The sequence below is a fragment of the Anolis sagrei genome, chromosome 1, assembly GCF_037176765.1.
Source record: "Anolis sagrei isolate rAnoSag1 chromosome 1, rAnoSag1.mat, whole genome shotgun sequence".
NCBI classification, from domain to species: domain Eukaryota; kingdom Metazoa; phylum Chordata; class Lepidosauria; order Squamata; family Dactyloidae; genus Anolis; species Anolis sagrei.
Genome location: NC_090021.1, coordinates 149,956,747 through 149,976,611, shown reverse-complemented (window position 1 = coordinate 149,976,611; position 19,865 = coordinate 149,956,747). Strand labels below are relative to the sequence as shown.

The 19,865-nt window shown below is 38.3% G+C and overlaps 1 protein-coding gene across 1 annotated transcript in view; it reads right to left on the bottom strand.

Annotated features, from left to right (window-relative positions):
• COL4A1 (collagen type IV alpha 1 chain) overlaps positions 1–19,865 on the bottom strand; it is a 111,673-nt gene that overhangs the window by 31,925 nt on the left and 59,883 nt on the right. Inside the window, exons 16-27 of the mRNA XM_060784997.2 lie at positions 17,941–17,985; positions 17,766–17,819; positions 14,845–14,886; positions 11,845–11,938; positions 11,362–11,397; positions 9,867–10,031; positions 8,784–8,879; positions 7,848–7,931; positions 6,096–6,166; positions 4,899–5,090; positions 1,935–2,103; positions 46–138 (exon numbers count right to left, since the gene is read on the bottom strand). Coding sequence (XP_060640980.2) covers positions 46–138; positions 1,935–2,103; positions 4,899–5,090; positions 6,096–6,166; positions 7,848–7,931; positions 8,784–8,879; positions 9,867–10,031; positions 11,362–11,397; positions 11,845–11,938; positions 14,845–14,886; positions 17,766–17,819; positions 17,941–17,985 — 1,141 coding nt within the window. The remainder of the gene's footprint in view (positions 1–45; positions 139–1,934; positions 2,104–4,898; positions 5,091–6,095; positions 6,167–7,847; positions 7,932–8,783; positions 8,880–9,866; positions 10,032–11,361; positions 11,398–11,844; positions 11,939–14,844; positions 14,887–17,765; positions 17,820–17,940; positions 17,986–19,865) is intronic.

Here is a 19,865-nt window from a genome sequence, read left to right as displayed (position 1 = left end):
ATTATGACAATATGGAGCACGTCCGACATTAATGTGAAAAAGTACCTTGGATGCCCGGAAATCCAGGAGGTCCAGGCACCCCATCTGCTCCTGGGGTTCCAGGCAGAGAAATAACACGTCCAGCTTCACCTTTGGGTCCTTGTAATGGAAGGAAAAGATATAACATATTAATAAGCATTTATTCTTGATTCAGTTGTTTTTCAGAATGAAGGTTGTATTTCTTGATGCTACATTTGATTAATGAAACAGAAAGGAACTTCTGTATTTCAGGAGAAGAGTAACTTAGGCAGCATTCTTATGTCTTGATTTCTGAAGGCAATTCCCCAAGAACTCAAAAGAAAATTTGGACATGATTGTATTTAATCCTATATATCTTCATCCTATTGCATATAATTATTTCCAAATAAATATTTATACAATTGTAGTTCTATGAATAGCTTCTAAATCTAGCTAATGACAACGTATTTGCCACACTGTATTTTGTTCATCTTCAATATGATCAGCACTACATATTCTCATTCAGTACTAAAATTAGGATCATCTTAAAGCAAGCCCTAGAAGCAAATATGACTAAACTGATCCCATTGTATTTTGTGAAAAGACACGAAAAAACAATGTTTGGAAGGTAGAAAGCAGTACGAAAAGAGCAGGATAGAATTCCAGCTGAATAGACTCACAATCAGGGAAGTTTCAGCAATGAATTTCAAATGTTTCTTCCATGATGAGTGAGATTGTGATAGGATTATAGGATTTCTTGAAATAAACTCTACAAAAAATGGCTTTCCTCAGAAAAAAGTATTGTTTGCACATGTTTTTCTTTTCAAAAGAAGTTCCAAAATGCAAAACATCTTAATGCAACTCAGCATTTTTGAAACATGTTTGCATCTCTGCCCTCGAGGTGGATTTGCTTCCATCTTGCTGTACTTGTGGACAACACAGTTGAATATCTAGCTAAGTTATGGCACTCTGGTGAATGTGTTGGTATGCATTACTGAATGCAACCATTTGAACCTGTCTCTCTCTTTTTAATTTTTTATTGGTTTGCATACAGAAAACAAAACCGACACCAAAGAAAAACCGAAATAAGTAAAAAATAAAAAAGAAAGAGAAAAAAAAAAACAGAAAAAAGGGGAAAAAAAGATATGAACCTGTCTCTTGAAATACTTTATTTCCACATATTAAAGTAACTTGGAAAACTTTTCCCCATCTAAATATGAATATTTACAAATTGTAAGAGTGTATAAACTTTGAAATTTAGCTTTCAATCACACTGGATTCCTTATTTCCGATATGGTCATTTGTCATTATCTAGTTATGTAGCACCATTAGCTTACATAGTACTTCATAATAAGTAAAATAACAAAACAACCCCCTTACAACTTTATAAACTGATTTAAAGACATGATTATGACCACAGCAGTGTTAACTGGAATGGAGGGATGGTCTTTTATCTTCTTCTGGGGCCAGATATGATGGAATTGTGCCTGTTTCTTCTTCTCTACAAGGCCACAACCGTAGCTGTGGGGAGGGAGGGAGGCCTTTTATCTGTTTCTGGACCTAGATATGATGGAAGGCCTATTTGCACAGAAATGTCCTTCGAATCTCAGAGAACTCATGTGATCATTATATTGTATGAACAATTGTATTCTAATTTTTCTGCCATTTTTCTGACTTAATTTTAAATTCTGTGTATATGTTTCCATTGCAGAAATTCCACCCTTGGTGTATAGTAACCTTCTTGGTGTATAGTAACCTTCTATATCAGTGGTGTCAAACTTGTGGCCCTCCAGGTGTTTTGGACTTCGGCTCACAGAATTCCTGGCCACTGGACAAGCTCATTAGGGCTTCTGGGAGTTGGGGGCCCAAACAACTGGAGCGCCGCACAGTAGTAAACAAAGCACCACAATCTGTCTGCCAATTATTAGTAATGATACCTGGAAGTCCAGGAGTGCCAGGGATCCCTGAAATTCCTATGTCTCCTTTATCACCAGGAGGTCCAGAAGGCCCAATTCCTTGAGGACCAGGAAAACCCCTCTCTCCTCGGGGTCCTGGGAAACCAGTTGATCCTGGTGGGCCACGATCTCCTTTTAGCCCAATGGTTCCCTGATTACAAAGAAACAAGAAAAAAAAATCATTTTTGCAGCCGACACCAGAAGAAACACTCTTATTTTACTGTTGTTCTAATCAATATGATTCTATTAGTGTAATTTTGACAAGTTTAAAGCTGACCTTAATAGTAATAAAACTATAGAAAAAAAATCTCAATCAACACTGTTATAATTTCTCTAACAATTGTGTGCACATATGGGATCATTTGAAATAGCCTGGTGTATATTTGAGGATATGCTACATGAGTCGGGGTGGAAGCTCAGTCATCACTAGTAGTAACTGTCCTGTTTAGGTAAGAAAACTATTGTAGTTTCCTCCCAGGATCCTGGCATCTCTCCTTTTTGGAGTACTTGATTCATTGTAGAAAGCAATAACGGGCCTAATTCTTCTTTATACACCTTGTAAAACAAGGCGGAGAATCCATCTGGACCTGGGGATTTATTTAATTTAGCTTTATCTATGGCTGTATTCAATTCTTCCCATGTTATTTGTCATATCTTCTGTAAACTTGGTGACCTTAATGTCCGCTAGGTATTGGTCTATTTTTTAAAAATATCTATTGGATTATTTTTTATAGAGGTTTCTATAATAATCTTCAAAAACTTTTTGAATTTTTCTTATGTTCATAATTGTCTCTCCTTTGTGCCTTATCATTCTTATAGATATGAGTCCTAGTTCAGTTTCAAGTCAGCATCAAGAGCAACAAGAACAGGGCAAGAACTTCTCTCTTCTCCTCCAATGGAAAAGATTCAAGTCATTTTGGCATTATCATCATCATCACTTGAAGTTAGGTATTTTTTAGGTTTTAGAACACACATATAATGGCTCATAAAAATTAAAACAATTGAAGAACAATAAAAAGGCGGCTTAAACTAGCAGCCAAAATAAAAATGAAGCATAGTAGGTTTCAACATAAATGCATACGCTAACTGGGACTTATAGTTAATCCACATCCAGAGAGCATTCAAAACCTAACCAACAATGTATCTGGACCAAACATTGCACACTTACCCAACATACCCAACTTTGAATACTGGTAGGGTTTAGAGGGAACCGATCTCGAATTGAGAGTGCTCTAGTTCACTTACATTTAGACAGCACTGTGAACCTAACTAACAATGGAGATGGACCAAACTTGATACACATACACACCATGAGCAACTTTGAATACTGGAGGGATTTGAAGAGAATTGACCTTGCATTTAGTGAGTTATAGTTCACCTACAGTCTAAGAACACTGTGAACCCAAATGACAATGGATCTGGACCAAACTTGGCACACAGACCCAACATGGTCAATTTTGAATATTTGTGAGGTTGAAACAATGACAAATGGTGATGGAAGTTGTAGTTTACCCACATTCTTATGAATTTTCTAATGGACCCGTTCTTATTTATTTATTTACCACATTTAGATCCCAACCCTTCTTGCCCCAAAGGGGACTCAGGGCGACATACAACAGAGGTCCAATTTGTTGCCTTAAGTACATATAAAAATAAAACAACATATACATTAAAATCGCATAGTGTAGAACCATAAACCAGGAGCCATTCCAATTGTCATTTGCATTGTTCACTACAGAACTGAAAGATAATTGTCAATGTGCAAAAACTTGGTTCCACAACCAGGATTTAACTTTCTTCCTGAAGGTCAGGAGGGAGGGGGCTGATTTTCCTGGGGAGGGAGTTCCATAGCCAAGGGGCCACCACTGAGAAGACCCTGTCTCTCATACCCTCCAGTCACGCCTGCGAGGGGGGTGGAATAGAGAGCAGGACCTCTCCGGATGATCTTAACCTCTGAGATGGTTCATGGGGGAGATACATTCAGACAGGTAAGCTGGGCCAGAACCATTTAGGGCTTTATAGGCTAAAGCCAGCACTTTGAATTGTGCTCGGTAGCAGACTAGCAGCCATTGGAGCTGACACCACATGGGATACTCCCTGTATCCCGCTCCAGTTAGAAACTTAGCTGTCGCCCATTGGACTACTTGAAGCTTCCAAACAGTCTTCAAAGACAACCCCATCTAGAGCATGTTGCAGTAGTCTACTTGAGATGTAACAAGAGTGTGAGCTTCCGTGGCTAAATCTGACTTCCCAAGGTATGGGTGCAACTGGTGCACCAGTTTTAATTGTGCAAAAGTCCCTCTGGCCACTGCTGAGACCTGGCGTTTCAGGCTCAGAGATGAATCAAGGAGAACTACCAATCTTAAAATCCAAAATCCAACAATGAATTCATTTTGTGTTTATCATTGCAAAAGGCCTAACCCAGCCATTGCTGGATATCTAAGATGTATTAAAATATAAGCTTACGTTTACGTCTAAACTTTGAGTCATCTCTCACTTTTGTAAAGAGGACAGAAGGCAATATGAGTTTCTCAACTATGGCAAAAAAACATGGACAGTAAACTGAATTATATGTAGTGGGCTTCCTGAAGTCTCTCATTCTGAGCAGCATTAAATCCATCTCCTTCTTTCACCAGGGAAAGGTAAAAAAAAATATCAACAGCATAGGAAAAAATCAAATTCAGATAAAATATGATGCAGGTGCATATAAAATCTTGGTTTTTACACCTGTTCCTGACATTTAAGTAAATATTTTAAATCCTTAATACTGTATGTGCAAATATTTGTCATGGAATTTAATTCTAAGAGCATCCCAATGAAGGAGAATTCTACCATGCAACTTTGCAATCAGATCTGCATAAGTGCAAGGAATGCACCAATATCGCATACAATCAAATACTTTAAAATTCATTAAGTAAAATGTACTAAAGGTAAACAAATACCTACCGATGCACCTTTAGGTCCTGGGGCACCTGGCAGACCATCGCGCCCTGGGCTTCCGTCTCGACCAGGCGTGCCCTCAGTTCCAGGAAAACCAGGGTTTCCTTTTTCACCTTTCAAGTTTGAGTCAAAGAAAACATCTCCAGGTTCTCCTTTTGCTCCTGGGCTTCCAATCAATCCAGGTATACCTGGAGAACCCTGACATTGCATGCAGATACATAATCAATTACATGCCTTATAATAAAGTATACTAATAAAATCAGTGAGAGAAACAAAACTGAAAGGCCTCTGGATTCATGGGGCACAAATCAATGGAAATAAGGACTAGCTAACGTCAGTCATATTCCAAAATTTTGGCCGCATGGTAATGAAAAATACTGGATTTATAAGTCACAGGAAGAAAACCAATAATCACCTGTACCGATCCATAACTATATTTAATAATCTAGAGCTGATGTGGTTATTCAATGCAATTTTCTGCATCAGCACCCCAAATGACCCCAGGAACAGACCTAAAAACGAAGACACCAAGATGCCCTCACTTCCAGGTGCCCCATGGAAGGGCTTCGCTCAGGGGGAGGGAGGGAGGAGGAAAAGCAGTAGTCAGGAGGCTTGTTGCCGTGCCTTACACGGGTAGTCAACCTCTCCCCTCCCAACATCCCCATTGCCTTGGCAGTAATAAGAGGGTTTTGCAAGACCAGTCGCTCTCATTGCAACAGTGAGGTGGTGGACCATATTTTAGTTCTTGCAGACCACTGGTGGTCCACAGACCACAGGTTGGGAACCACTGATCTATAATGATAAATGGCAATATCCACATATCTCTGTGAATATAACCTATCGTACGAAAAAAGGGAATTATTGGTCATGACCAAGTTATAGGGGTCACTTTCAGTTAAATAACCCCCAGTCAATGTGTATAAGATGTATGTAAAACATAAATGAATTTCATATTGAGACTCTGGCCACATCTTCAAGATTTCTCATTATGTATGTATATATAAATACAGGAATTCCAAAAATCTGGGAAAAATCCAAATCTAAATCCAAAGCACTCCTGGTCTCAAGCATGAGATACTCAACCTGTACTTGGCATAGACTTAGGCAGTGTGGGGTGTACTTCAGGTAATGCTAAAATAAGCAGATATATACTCTGAAACTGGCTGATTACTGTTACAAAGGTATTTTGTACTGTTTACTTACTTTCACTCCTGGGATGCCATCAAAACCTGGATTGCCCCTATCACCTTTAGCACCTGGAGGCCCTGGAAAACCTTGTTCAGAAATAGGGAAAAATATTAAAATTACTCATGGATGTGTAAAATGAATGTTTTTGTAGTATTCACTCTTGTACTGTATGACATTCTAAAAATACTCATCTACAAAATAAATTATAAAATATTCACTGATGCCTATAAGTATGTTGGTGCAAAATGACACTTGAAAATGTTTGTTGACATGTTTATGAATATATTTTATTGACATTATCACTAACATATTGCAGATGCTGCCATCCTGGGACTAACTGTGATATATATATATATATATATATATATATATATATATATCTTTTTTTAGTATTGTACTAATTTTTAATTTATATATTTACAAATGTTTTCAGGAATATAAATATTGCTACACAATTTGTAAAGATAGTAAATTATATGTCACTTATACAATTTGTAAAGATACTTATATAATACTTATGCAATTTGTAAAGATAGTAAATTACATGTCACTTATATCACCAATATACCTATTAAAGCTGCCCAGCCCTCCCTTTCCTAAAAGCAATCATCATAACATTTTAAAAAGTTAAAATTGACTTCCCACTTAAAGACATACAATGAAAATATTCCAGTAACTTCTTATCTTGCCATCCAACTAACTTCTTAACTTAGATAACGTCATTCTACCTTGTTATTTTATTTAAGCTTCAAAACCCTCCAAGCATGTTCTTTTTTCTTCATAGTACATTATACTAGTAGTTCCCATTCTTTTAAAATATTGTCAGTTGACTTCTCCTATATCAAGCAAGATAACTCCTCAATTTCTGCCAATTCCTGAATTTTTATAATCCAATTTTCTTTTGAGGGTAATTCTTTATTTTTCCATTTTACACATTTCATAGAACAACTAAAATAACAGGATTGTTGCCTTCTATAATCATGTAATGTAATAATTTGAAATGTATGTTTTTCTTCATTCATTCAGAAGTCACAGTAGAAATGAAGTTGGATCTAGTTGTATTATTGTCATCATCATTTATTTCCTGCCTTTCTCCCCATGGGGACTCAAGGCGGCTAACGTCTATTCACACTAGACAGTTTAAAAAGAGCAATACAAAGTTTTAAAACAATTAAATAATAACAGGATGGTAAAAACAGAATTAAAATGCAGTAAATACACTAAAATGGCTTTAAAACTCAGATCATAGTTGTATTCTGGTTTTAGCTATTGCAACAAATTTTGTATCAATTTCCAATATTCTTTTGCTTTGTTGCATTTCCACTGCATATGGCAGAAAGTACCTTGATGTGTTTCACATTTCCAGTATGAATTTTTAATGTCCTTATACATTTTCAATAATTAGGTCTGTTCCACTTATTCTGGAATTATCACTTTTATCAGTAAGAGGCAGAAGTGAATTCACTTTGCTTCAGAGAAAAGACATCAGATTAGAAAGTGAAGGAATTATGTCAATAATGCAAAATCCATGAGAATACAATGTTAAGATGGCTAAAAAGGCAATATCCAAAAGACAACATATAATATTACTAATTAGAGGCAAAAACAGCTTGTTGATTGGTTACTTCGTTACACTAGATACTGGCACTTTTTATTGCTTTGGGATTTTTTATATAACATAAAATCATAAATGGAATAATATGAATAATAGGAATCTCAGAGGAGCTCTTCCTCTGTAGGAGCTCAAGGGCTTCTTCTACATTTTACCTGGTTCCCCCGGGGGGCCCTGGGGCCCTGGCGATCCAATTAAGCCAGCTGTATCACAGGCAATGCAGCTTTCTCCTTTATCACCTATATTAAAAATTGAGACATTTAAGCAGAAACTACACAGAAAATAATTTAAGATTTATGTTGTTGTTATGTTTATTTTCTCTCTTCACAAGGAGACTCAAGTAACACAAATGGTTTGCTTCAACATTCCTAGTAGTTACTAGAGGTTCTAAGCCGCACTGTCAAAACCAATTAAGGAAACAAACTGATCATCAAATGAGACTTTCATCAGGTTAATTATAATTTAAAATAATTGTCATATAACAATTTCAATTTATTGGTCTACCGGATTTACATACATATCACATATGGGGCATTTGTCATCTCTAAATAAAAAGGGTATCCTGATTCTATTTATCCTGCATCCTATGATTTCCAAGATCACAATTACATTTCATAGAACAACTAAAATAACAGGATCATTTGACTTCTCCATCCTACACTTTTTAGAAGTGGCAACTGTTTTCTTTCTTGCTTTTTTGTTCTCCTGGGTAACTCTATAATAGCGTGCATCAGAAGCCCTTCATTTCAATAGAGTTCACTATTATCCATTTTTGTTTGTTTGCACAATACGTTCAAGAACCCCTACAGATACAGGAGTCGTACTATCTTCTGTTTGGTATTTCTGAAGTAGCAACTACTTTGTTTAGAATTGATCTCTCCAAAAGAGTGCCTGTTGAAGATATCTGTCTGCAATATCTTGAAAAAATTCTGACTGAAAATTAGGTAGCAGTTTTGCAAATGCCAACAACAGGACAGCATAAGGTCTGTAGGTGGGGACAGGTCCCTAGTGCTATGAAGTTACTTGTCCAGAGCCATATAGGAATTGGAGGAGCAAAAAAAGAGAATATCTAAAACCAAAGTCAGCATTACCTTTTTCTCCCATTTCTCCTGAGAAGCCATGCTGGCCTGGGATCCCTGGAGGACCCGGCTCACCAGGCTCACCAGACTGGCACTGCAGAACTCCGCCTGCAATTTGGAAAATGAAAGAATAGAGAACATTATATCTAAAGGTCATCCCAATTATGATACATTTATACATTTAGTTCAGTGACGTGGATCACAATAAGTAGAAGTGAGTGGCACACTGGAATAATGTGGGACACCATTTCTATTTGTTGAAGGCTGGTTCATTGTATTCTTCTTCTACCTGGAACCAATCTCACCTATTTGCAGAACTGCATTCATATGGAAAAGTCTACTTTATAAAATGGCAGATCACAGATCTGACAGGAAATTGAGATAAAGTGATCATAAATCAGCCAGCTTTATCTCCTCTTCTCAACCTTCAAAGACTCTGTCCTTAAAGGCACGAAGGATCGTAAGTAACTTCAGACAGACTCCAAAAATCAGTTTCCAAAAAAAGAGGTTCTTTTGCTTTATTTATACAGTTTATACAGCACAACCTTAAATGTATGTCTGATCTTGGTCACATCATGGTGAAAGAACAACACACTTTGGTCTTCTCTTCCGTTTGATATCGGAAACTACATAGCTTGCATTCCTTCAATGTTACTCCTCTCTATTGTATTAACTTATGAACTATTGTAACTTCTCTTTGCATGCATTTTAAAGTAGATGTTGTTTTCACTCAAACATCAAAAACACTGACAAGATCTCCTTCTACCATTTCCCCAGATCAAAATTACTATTGGTTTTTCTGCTGTTAGATCATTCACATGTGAGATTTTTCTCCTTGAAATGAGGAACATTCATGTGACTGCAGAGGAGCTTGGAAACTCTCCATGTACCCATATTATTAATGCCCATTCAAGTAGGTTACCGAAAGATGGACCAGGCTAAGACTTCGGGCAGTTTACAGAAAGACGTTTTTTAGGTTTTGTGGAGGGAGGTGATGAGTCACTTAATTTTAAAAGAAATCTTCAATGCAACTCACTCTGGAAATGTGCAGCATTTTGAACATTCAAGAGGTCTACTTTTTGACCACTGACTTACCTGTTGTGGCAGGTGGGCCTGGAGGTCCTGGAAAGCCACGAGGTCCTGGAAATCCTTCTCTTCCTTTTTCTCCAAACATAGGAAGGCCAGGGGGACCCAGGTCACCCTTTTCTCCTCTTTCCCCAGGAAAGCCGGGTGGCCCTGTTATCCCTGGAGTGGGTTGCCCTTTAATAAAAGAATGCAGTAAGACAGACGTCAGTGAAAAACAGCTGGGAGAAACTGGCAAAAGGAGGACATAATAGGTATTTCTGAGTCTGACATCTACCAATGAATTCAAGCTTCAAGATGATGACTTATTCAACAAGCTATTCAGTCTAATTCTTTGAAATGTTGAGATGTTTGATGCCAACCTGAAGTCCAGACTTCAACGTCCTAACAATCCACTCAGTGTTTCCACTTTGAAAAGTTCCATGTCATAAGGCAGCAATGTATTGATTGTTCAAAGAACTACTTCATGTAGTTTTTAAAAAATCACAAATGAGAAAAATCCCATCCTCAATCATCTTATCATATCATATCATCCCTAGTCAACAGAGCCATAGATTGCCATGCAAAGATCACAGTAATGTGACCTCAGGTAAATATCTCAGATCCTTTCAAGTGAATTGGTTCTCAAAACATCACCAAAGAAGAGGTAAACATGATTGAGAGCTCTGAATGTATATATGTCTCTAAAAACGTAATGCATTTATCTTATTTTCCTTGTTTGAAAATGTTGCTGTGTGCCTTTAAGTCATTTCTGACTTATGACAACCCTAACGATACCCTATCACACAGTTTTCTTGACAAGATTTCATCAGAGGTCATTTGCCCTTGCCTTCTTCTGAGGCTGAGAAAGTATGACCTTCTGCGTCAAACAGTGAGTTTCCATGAAGGAGCAGGGATTTGTGCCAACACCCATAGACCAACACTCAAACTACTACACTATGCTGACTCTATATTTGAATTCATTATATCAAAGTTATTTCGTTTTGAACAGAAAAGCAATGCTGATGATATCTAAAATACCCTTGTTGTAGATGAAAGCTTTGTAAATACGTGGATAAAACTGTCTAACAAAACAATAATAAGACATGCATAAGATACATAGTTATAGCAGTACTGATCTAAATGTTTCCCCAAATATTTCAGATTTGGGCAGATTTGGGCAGAATGCATAGTGCAACCTAGAGAACTGATGGCTCAAGTGTGACTATAATTTCAGTGAAGGAAGTTGGTGCTCATTCTTAATGGGGACAGGGCTTCACATGTCATATGCCTTTGCATCAGGCCTCATTGTATGGTAAGTGTGCTATCTGTATATAGCATTAAACATTCTACAATTCTCCATTAAGGGTGTGATACCAGAAGAACTAGAATCCCCAGCACTTATGCATGTGATGCTGGGGATATATCCATGTGAGAGTATGTATCACCTGAAGAAGGTCTATGTATCAGAAATGAGTTTAGGCTACTCTACTGAAATTAAATAAGCAAAGAAATAATGCATTCTCACCTGGGGGACCTGGTGATCCCGGGAACCCTTGAAAACCTAGTAAAGCAAACATAGCAAATGATTAGAAGGTAAGTTTGAATTGGCTTTGGTGCATGTTACATAGCTGTTCTGGGTTCTCATAATCCACTGAGAAGGTGGATGTGACAATTTTTCAGAATTGGATTTTTAAAAATCATGTCAGAAGTAACATATTGCAAGTTGCTTCTGGTGTGAGAGAATTGGCTGTCTACAGAGATGTTGCCCAAGTGACACCCAGATGTGTTACCATCCTGCTGGGAGGCTTCTCACATGTTCCCGCAAGCTAGAGCTGACAGGTGGAAGCTCACCCCATCTCACGGATTCGAACATGCAACCTTCAGGTCAGCAACCCAATCTTCAGGTCAAGCAGTCCAGCCAGCACAAGGTTTTAACCCATTGTGCCACTGCGACTCTCAGAACTGGATGACAGAAAGGGGGTTTTCCCTATAAAAGAGCAATATTTACCTTTTAGACCTGGTTCGCCTTTTGGTCCTGGGACTCCTGGAGGGCCTGGATCTCCTCTTTCACCATAGACTTCTTCATCCCCTGTACCTATAACCTAGATAATATGCAGATGGCAAAATACAGAGAAATTTAAAAATCTCAAAAGTCCACTCCTGAGACTATTAGAGTGATAGGATTCAATCTGATATATAGGCAATATGATTAAGTCCTACTGACCAGTTGTTTCCTATTTGGAACCACAATTGTCATGTTTACACTTTTTAAGCAACTTCATATATAGGACATGAGCCAGAAACAGTCCCCAAAATGACGAGGACTACCACGACCAGGATAACCTGTGAGACCATGTGGAGACACTACCATTGACAGGCCCATAGCCAGGATTTCGTTTGGGGGGGGGGACTGATTTTTTTCAGGGGAGGGCTGAGTTTCGGGGGGGGGCTGAGTCTGAGTGAAAGAGGGTCTAGCCTAGCAAACCTTTTGTATCATTACCCCTATACCCCCATGCATATGGGATATATTGAGTATGGTGATCAGATCATGATATGAATAAACATAACAGTTTAAATAATGCACCAGTAAGGCCTTTTCGCGAACCACCATTTCGGGGGGGGGGGGGGGGGGCTGAAGCCCCTCAAGCCCCCCCCCCCCCCGGCTACATGCCTGACCATTGATGTCTTTATTTCTGCAGAATATTTGGGGTGAAAGGCCGGGCTTTAGCACAGCGGGCTAAACTGCCATCTGCAGAAAACCTTGCTGATGAAAAGGTCAACAGTTCAAGCCGAGGTTGAGGTGAGCTCGCAACCATCAGCCCAGCATGTGCTCACACCAACAGTTCAAAAACAGTAATGTGAGTAAATAAATAGGTACCACTTTGACGAGGAGGCAATAAAAGGCACTCATACAGACATGCCAGCAATTCGATCAGGAGAGCGTCTAAAGACAACAAAGCTCCTTGGCATGGAAAATGGAGCGATAGTAACCCCCCTCATGGCCGAAGTAGAGCACAGCCTCTGGATGACGGAGATAGGAAAAGATAGGAAACCTTTACCTCTGTTTATGTATTGTCTGCCATTGAATGTTTGCCATAATCTTCCCTGAGTCCCCTCAGGGAGATAGGGTGGGATATAAATAAAGTATATTATTATATCATTATAAAGAGAGAGGTGAGATTGAAGAGGCATGGAGGAAAGGCTATAAAATTTAACCTCTGGTTCCGTGATGATATGATCTAGGAAAATACATTATAACTCTATTCTCAATTTGCTTCTGACACGATAAATAAATAAAAGCCTGACTGCGAACTCAAACTCTTTAACCCAGTATCTGTTATTTCATTATTCTCTACATTAACAGATGACTGTAGCACTTCAGACTAAAGACTGAAACAAGTATTACATTTTGCAGAGTGTAGTATTTGTTACAAAGAATCACATCTGCATTGACTTCTAGTTAAAACTGGAAAAACACTAGGGATCAATAGCGATTTAGTAGGTAGAGGTAAAGGTTTTCCCCTGACATTAAGTCCAGTCGTGTCCGACTCTGGGGGTTGGTGCTCATCTCCATTTCTAAGCCAAAGAGCCAACTTTGTCCATAGACACCTCCAAGGTCATGTGGCCAGCATGACTGCATGGAGCGCCGTTACCTTCCCGCCAAAGCGATACCTATTGATCTATTCATATTAGCATGTTTTTGAACTGCTACTTTGGCAGAAGCTGGGGCTGACAGCTGAAGCTTACACCACTCCCTGGATTTGAACCTGTGACCTTTTGGTCAACAAGTTTAGTAGCTCCGCTGTTTAACCCACTGTGCAACTGGGGGCTCCGGTGATTTACCCACAGTGATTTACTTTTCCTTAAATCTAAGTGTTCTATAGGCTGGATATACATTGCCCTATATCCCAGAATCTGATCACAGAATATCTGCTTATCCCAGATTATCTAGCAGTGTAGACTCATATAATCCAGTTCAAAGCAAATAATTTGGGATCAGATCTTGGGATATAGAGCAGTGTAGATCCAACCATAGTTTACGTCTTGCTTCCTGCTAGCAAATGCTTGCTGGGTCCCTAAAAATACTTTAGTTTCCCTTATTGATTAACATTTTACAAAGAATTACAAAACACTAAAAACAAGAATTAAATACAGGGACCGGAGAATACAACCAATCAACCATTTTCATTATGAAAATGGAAAGTCTCCAAGTTATTAAATATACTTTGATTTATTCTGGGAAATGTGCCAACATTGTACAATCTTAGATTGTTTTCTCAATGAAGAGCAATGGATCAAGCAGTTCTATAAGACATCTCTCCACAATTTCAATTATAGGTTTTGGAGGAAAACACTAACCAGTTAAATTCTACTGAGCATCAAATTTCAGCAACATATGCATGCACAATAAATAGATACCTAAGACCTGTAAATTGTCTTTTTTCCACAACACTCAGATTCACTCTTAATTTTGTGAGCTTTTTGGACAGAACAAATTTTGTCCAGTCAATTCTGAATTCATAGTGCTGCTAATGTTCTCCAGTATTCATAAAAATGTCCTGATATGTACCACAGTTAGAACAGTTAGAACAAATATCATGTTGCACTCCATGAATAAAAATAGTAAAGGTAGAAATGTGCAGTGCTGTTAATTTTTGGACCCTTGTAGGTATCAACACATTCAGCCCATATTAACATGATCTATTTCATCTTTATCTTCCTTCTCATTGGTATCCTGCCCTGTGTCATACAATCTTTAAACATTTCACAAAACCGTTAAGCAATTAAATATTTGTTTAGAAAGTTTAAGTCTCCTAAAGCCAAGAGTTTGAATGACTTGTAAAATTGGAATTACTTTAATAAAAATCCAAGTTTTATTAGATCCATTGGAGACCACAGGATACTGCTGTCAGTTTCAGCTGATAACACAGGATTAACTGGATCATCATTTTCTACGTTCCCTCTGCTGTATCTAACAAATGTTTTTAAAATGATATTTTGCACTTACAATTCCTGGAAGTCCTGGTGGACCTGTTGTACCCTTATCTCCCTGAAGAAGAGAAGAACCATACATTTAAAAACGGACTTACTGGGAATGCATACAGTCTAATCATGCTGCATTTATAATAGCCCACAACAAAGATATATAATATGCCAAAATTATGTATCAAAGCTTTTACTTTTGATTATTAAGATCGTCTGGAGAGGCCCTGCTCTCGGTCCCACCGGCCTCGCAAGCGCGTCTGGTGGGGACGAGGGACAGGGCCTTCTCGGTGGTGGCCCCTCGACTCTGGAACTCTCTTCCACTGGAGATCAGAACCGCCCCGTCTATCCTGACATTTAGGAAACAGGTGAAGACTTGGTTATGGAGACAGGCATTCGACAAGTATGCCAGATATGGATGGAGGATGATGAACAACGAGTTAGTGTGACGACTGACCATTGTAGCTATTGAATGTAATTGCTGTTTTAATGTTTTAGTGTAAAATGAATTATTATGTTTTTATTAACTGTATGTGATATTATGGTTGGAAACCGGTCTGAGTCCCTCAAGAGAGGTGAGAAGGCCGGTATATAAAACTTTTAAATAAATAATAAATAATAAATAAATTGTATTTTTAGATGGGTAGCACAACACTTCCTTAAGGCAGGAATCTTTGAGTCACCTTCTTTAGAAGATCCATATTACTTTCTATTGTGAATTGCACTTAAAGATATCTGGAGGCTTCAGAGGATTTTATAGCCAGGGTTTTTTTTTTGGGGGGGGGGGGGGGGAGGCTATAAAAACACCTTTGAGAAATGGCAGGCAGGGAAGGTGGGATTGAACTGGTGACACATGATGTCAAGGAGGTTTATACACAATGTTTTAAATAGTTTTGTGCATCAAATAAAGTCTATGTACATTGAACCATAAGAAATCGGTTCTGGTCCAACTTACCTGTCCGAACACATCTCTCGCTACAAACCATCAAGGACCTTGAGATCATCCGGGGAGGCCCTGCTCTCGGTCCCGCCTTTGTCACAAGTACGTCTGGCAGGAACGAGAGACAGGGCCTTCTCAGTGGTGGCCCCTCGGCTATGGAACGTCGGCTATGGAACGCCGCCCAGCAATTTAAAACGTGGCTATTTGAACAAGCGTTCACAAATACAGAGTAACGGATATAAGTAACTGATATAGGAAATCTGACGATTTGATGATGGAACTGGACAACACTTGATAATAAGTGTTTATTGCCTTGTTGTGTTTTATGCTGTTGTAATGTTTTAATTTGTACTATGATATTATGTATACTGTTTTGTTGGAAACTGCCTTGAGTCGCTGATAGACTGACAAAGGCGATATACAAATACAGTAAATAAATAAATAAATAAATCAAACGTGTCAGTATTTCAGCTACCCATGTGTGGGTAATTCTGGATAATAATAATAATAATAATTATTATTATTATTATTATTATTATTATTTAATTATATCCCGCTTTTCTTCGTAAACAGGACCCAAAGTGGCTTACAACATTCTATAAAAGACCATACAAAACAATATGTATATGTAAAACAATAACCTATAAAAACAAATTTACAATAAGAAATTAGTAAACATATTTAAAAACATTTGTCTAATGCAATTACTGCAAGCAACTCAACAAGACAAATGGTAAACATTAGCACGACTCAATGAAAGTTAGCCTTCCAGTAATTACAGTTAAATGTCTTCATCAAAAGCTTACGCAAACAGGAAGGTCTTTAGATGCTTTTAAAAAGATGTCAGGGAAGGGGCAGTTTTATCCTCCTTGGGGAGAAAGTTCCAAAGAGTTGGAGCAAATAAGTTGGAAATTTTTTAGTGTAATTCACAACTGAAGTAACTTTGATCTTATAAAGAAGGTGATTCAAAGATTCCTGATTTAATTAATGTTGTATAAGGAATGCTTAACCTGTCATTTCTACTTTGAGTGGATTAATTCTATATTCTAGTATTTCCACACACACACCCCCACAAAATTACCAAGAGCTTTTTCTAAAATGATAATATGATAAGTAAAGTACACATGTGAGTTAATAAACCGATTACTTAATCATGGGTTAATATCAAATTTGTCTCCTTTCGTAGCACAACTGTATGTTATTCTAATAAAGTTGATTCATACGGCAAAGGGTAACTTTCCAAATCAAAACAAAATGTATGTATTTATTTATTTCCCATATTTATATTCCACTCTTCTCACCCCAAAGGCGATTCAGAGCAGCACACATAAAGGTACAATTCGATGCCATAAAACACATATCCAGCAAATAAAACATATACATTAAAAACAACCACTAAAACATGTCAACAATTAAAATTATTAAAATCACAGAATCCATTATCATAGTCCAGGCCATTCCAGTTATAACTGCACATTTCACATGCACATATTGCACTGATAGATTATCCCAGACCCATGTTTTCAGTTTTTTTTCCTGAAGGTCAGGAGGGAGGGGGCTGATCTGATGTTCTTTGGGAAGGGAGTTCCATAGCCAAGGGGCCACCACCGAGAAGGCCCCGTCTCTTCCCCACCAACTGTGCCTGTGAAGGAGGCGGGACCAAAAGCAGGGCCTCCCCAGATGATCTTAACTTCCGATATGGTTCATAGAGGGAGATACATTTGGATAGGTAAGAAGGGCCAGAACTGTTTAGGGCTTTATAGGCTAAAGCCCGCACTTTGAATTGTGCTTGGTCCCAGGCTACAGCTAAAACCCGCTAACAAATGAGCTATTTCAGACAAAACAGGGAGAAAAATAATTAAATAATGGAAAAGGTTCAACTGGATTCCTAGCCAGATTTGTTAGTTACTGGGTTGGTTAATTCAAGAACTGACAGATCTAAAAGATACAAAAACTGAAGAAAAATGCTTTAGTTCTTAGGTATCTTTTCACACAGATCTACTTACTTTAGAACCATATGCACCGGGTAGTCCTGGAAATCCTGGTGGGCCAGGCTCTCCCTATATATATCACAAAGAAGGTGGAACAAATTATCCATACTGTACCAAATGATGTTATAAGAGATAGCATCCTTTTGTCAAACAAAGCTTGATAATATGTTAGATAAAGTGAAATACATACGCTTCTTCCCGTCTCTCCAGGCTCTCCATCCTTCCCAGGTCTTCCCTGAAAAACAAATACTTTTACTTTATTCAGACATAACAGAATTTTATATTTCTATTGTTGGCAATGTGAGGAATCAGTATTTAATTTCTCAAAGTTGTCTCAGATTCTGGGCCCTTCCACACAGCCATGTAACCCAGAATATCAAGGAAGAAAATCCCACACTATCTGCTTTGAACGGGGTTATTTGAGTCTACACTGTCCTATATCCCAGTTCATAGCAGATAATGTGGGATTTTATTCAGCTGCGTGGAAGGGGTATCTCCTGGAAAAGTTATAGAATAGCTTTATAGAATAGAATATGGGGGGGGGGGGGCGCACTGCCACCCATAAGTCGTTTTACCTGCCTGTGAGCTACCAGTGTCATTTCTATTTAGCCAGGAAACTATTCCAAGCATCCGTCCACTTGTAGTGGAGTTCAAATATGCTGGTAGAAGCAATACACTGGCAGTGACTTCCAGTTGCCTTGAAGTCAAGTCTGGTTGCTGTTTGGCAAAGCAGCATCAAGGATCCAGAATTGCTGAAAATGACTCCCTGAGCCTTGGGCCATGACCATCTCCTAGTCTTGAATGCCCGCTCCACAGTATTGTTCTACGGTAAATAATTATTTTAGATTGTACTGCTCTTGTGTAGTATGGATCGGTAGCCATAGCTCAATCAAGTAGCAAGTGAAGTCAGATACCTGGGTCTTTATTCTCTGAGCCAAACCATTGTTCTTTTTTTGGTTTGCTCCATTCCAAGTAAGCCTTTGAGCCCTCTGGACTCCAAACTCTAAAGTTGAATACTGTACTTGAGTATGACCACCTGTTTCTCTTTTTATTTGGGCACTCAACACTGCTGGGTTTGTGGGGTTTTCTTTCTGTTTTGTGATTAACCCACAGTTTACTTAGTTATAAAGATAATGTGATTATTTTCTAGTGTCATCACTGAATCTATTTTTGTGCCCACCCATGTTTCCAGAACCAGATACACATATATATGTTGTACCAAGTTCAATACTAAAATATACTACAGAGATTAAGAAGGAGGAAAATAAAAATAATGTATTGTCGAAGGCTTTCATGGCTGTAATCACTAGGTTCTTGTAGGTTTTTTCGGACTATAGGGCCATGTTCTAGAGGCATTTCTCCTGACGTTTCGCCTGCAACTATGGCAAGCATCCATAGTTTGCCATAGTTGCAGGCGATACGTCAGGAGAAATGCCTCTAGAACATGGCCCTATATCCTGAAAAAACCTACAAGAACCTAATAAAAATAATATTTTGTTGAATACATATGATCTAAAACAGTGGTTCTCAACCTGTGGGTTCCCAGATGTTTTGGCTTTTAACTCCCAGAAATCCAAACAGCTGGTAAACTGGCTGGGATTTATGGGAGTTGTAGGCCAAAACACCTGGGGACACACAGGTTGGGAACCACAAATATATCTAATAAGCCATAAAATATCTCAATAATGTGAGCTGAAACAACTGCTGTTTTAAGAATTCTAGCAAAAACAATTAATTCCAAACTGTTAAGCATTCCTTAACTGTGAAACAATCTTCATTCTTCTAAATAAGGAATGGGAAGTGTGCAACTTTTGGGCCATGTGTGCCCTTTGGGAACCCCAAGCAGACTTTTTCCATCCCCCAGTCCCACTCAATATTTATTTTAATTTGGGGGGAACAATTTCCAGACTTTTTTTCCAAACACTCCAAAACTGCCTTAAAACGAAGAATTTTCCCTGTGCCCTACAATGCACCCTAAAATGCCGAGGGAGAGAGAGAGGAGGGAAACCCCAAATCAGTAAAAATTACAGCTGGAAGTGACATCATATCCCTTCAATCCCTCCCAAACTCGCCCAATTTGCACAGTGAAGAAAAATGATCTCTGCCCCTTGTGGA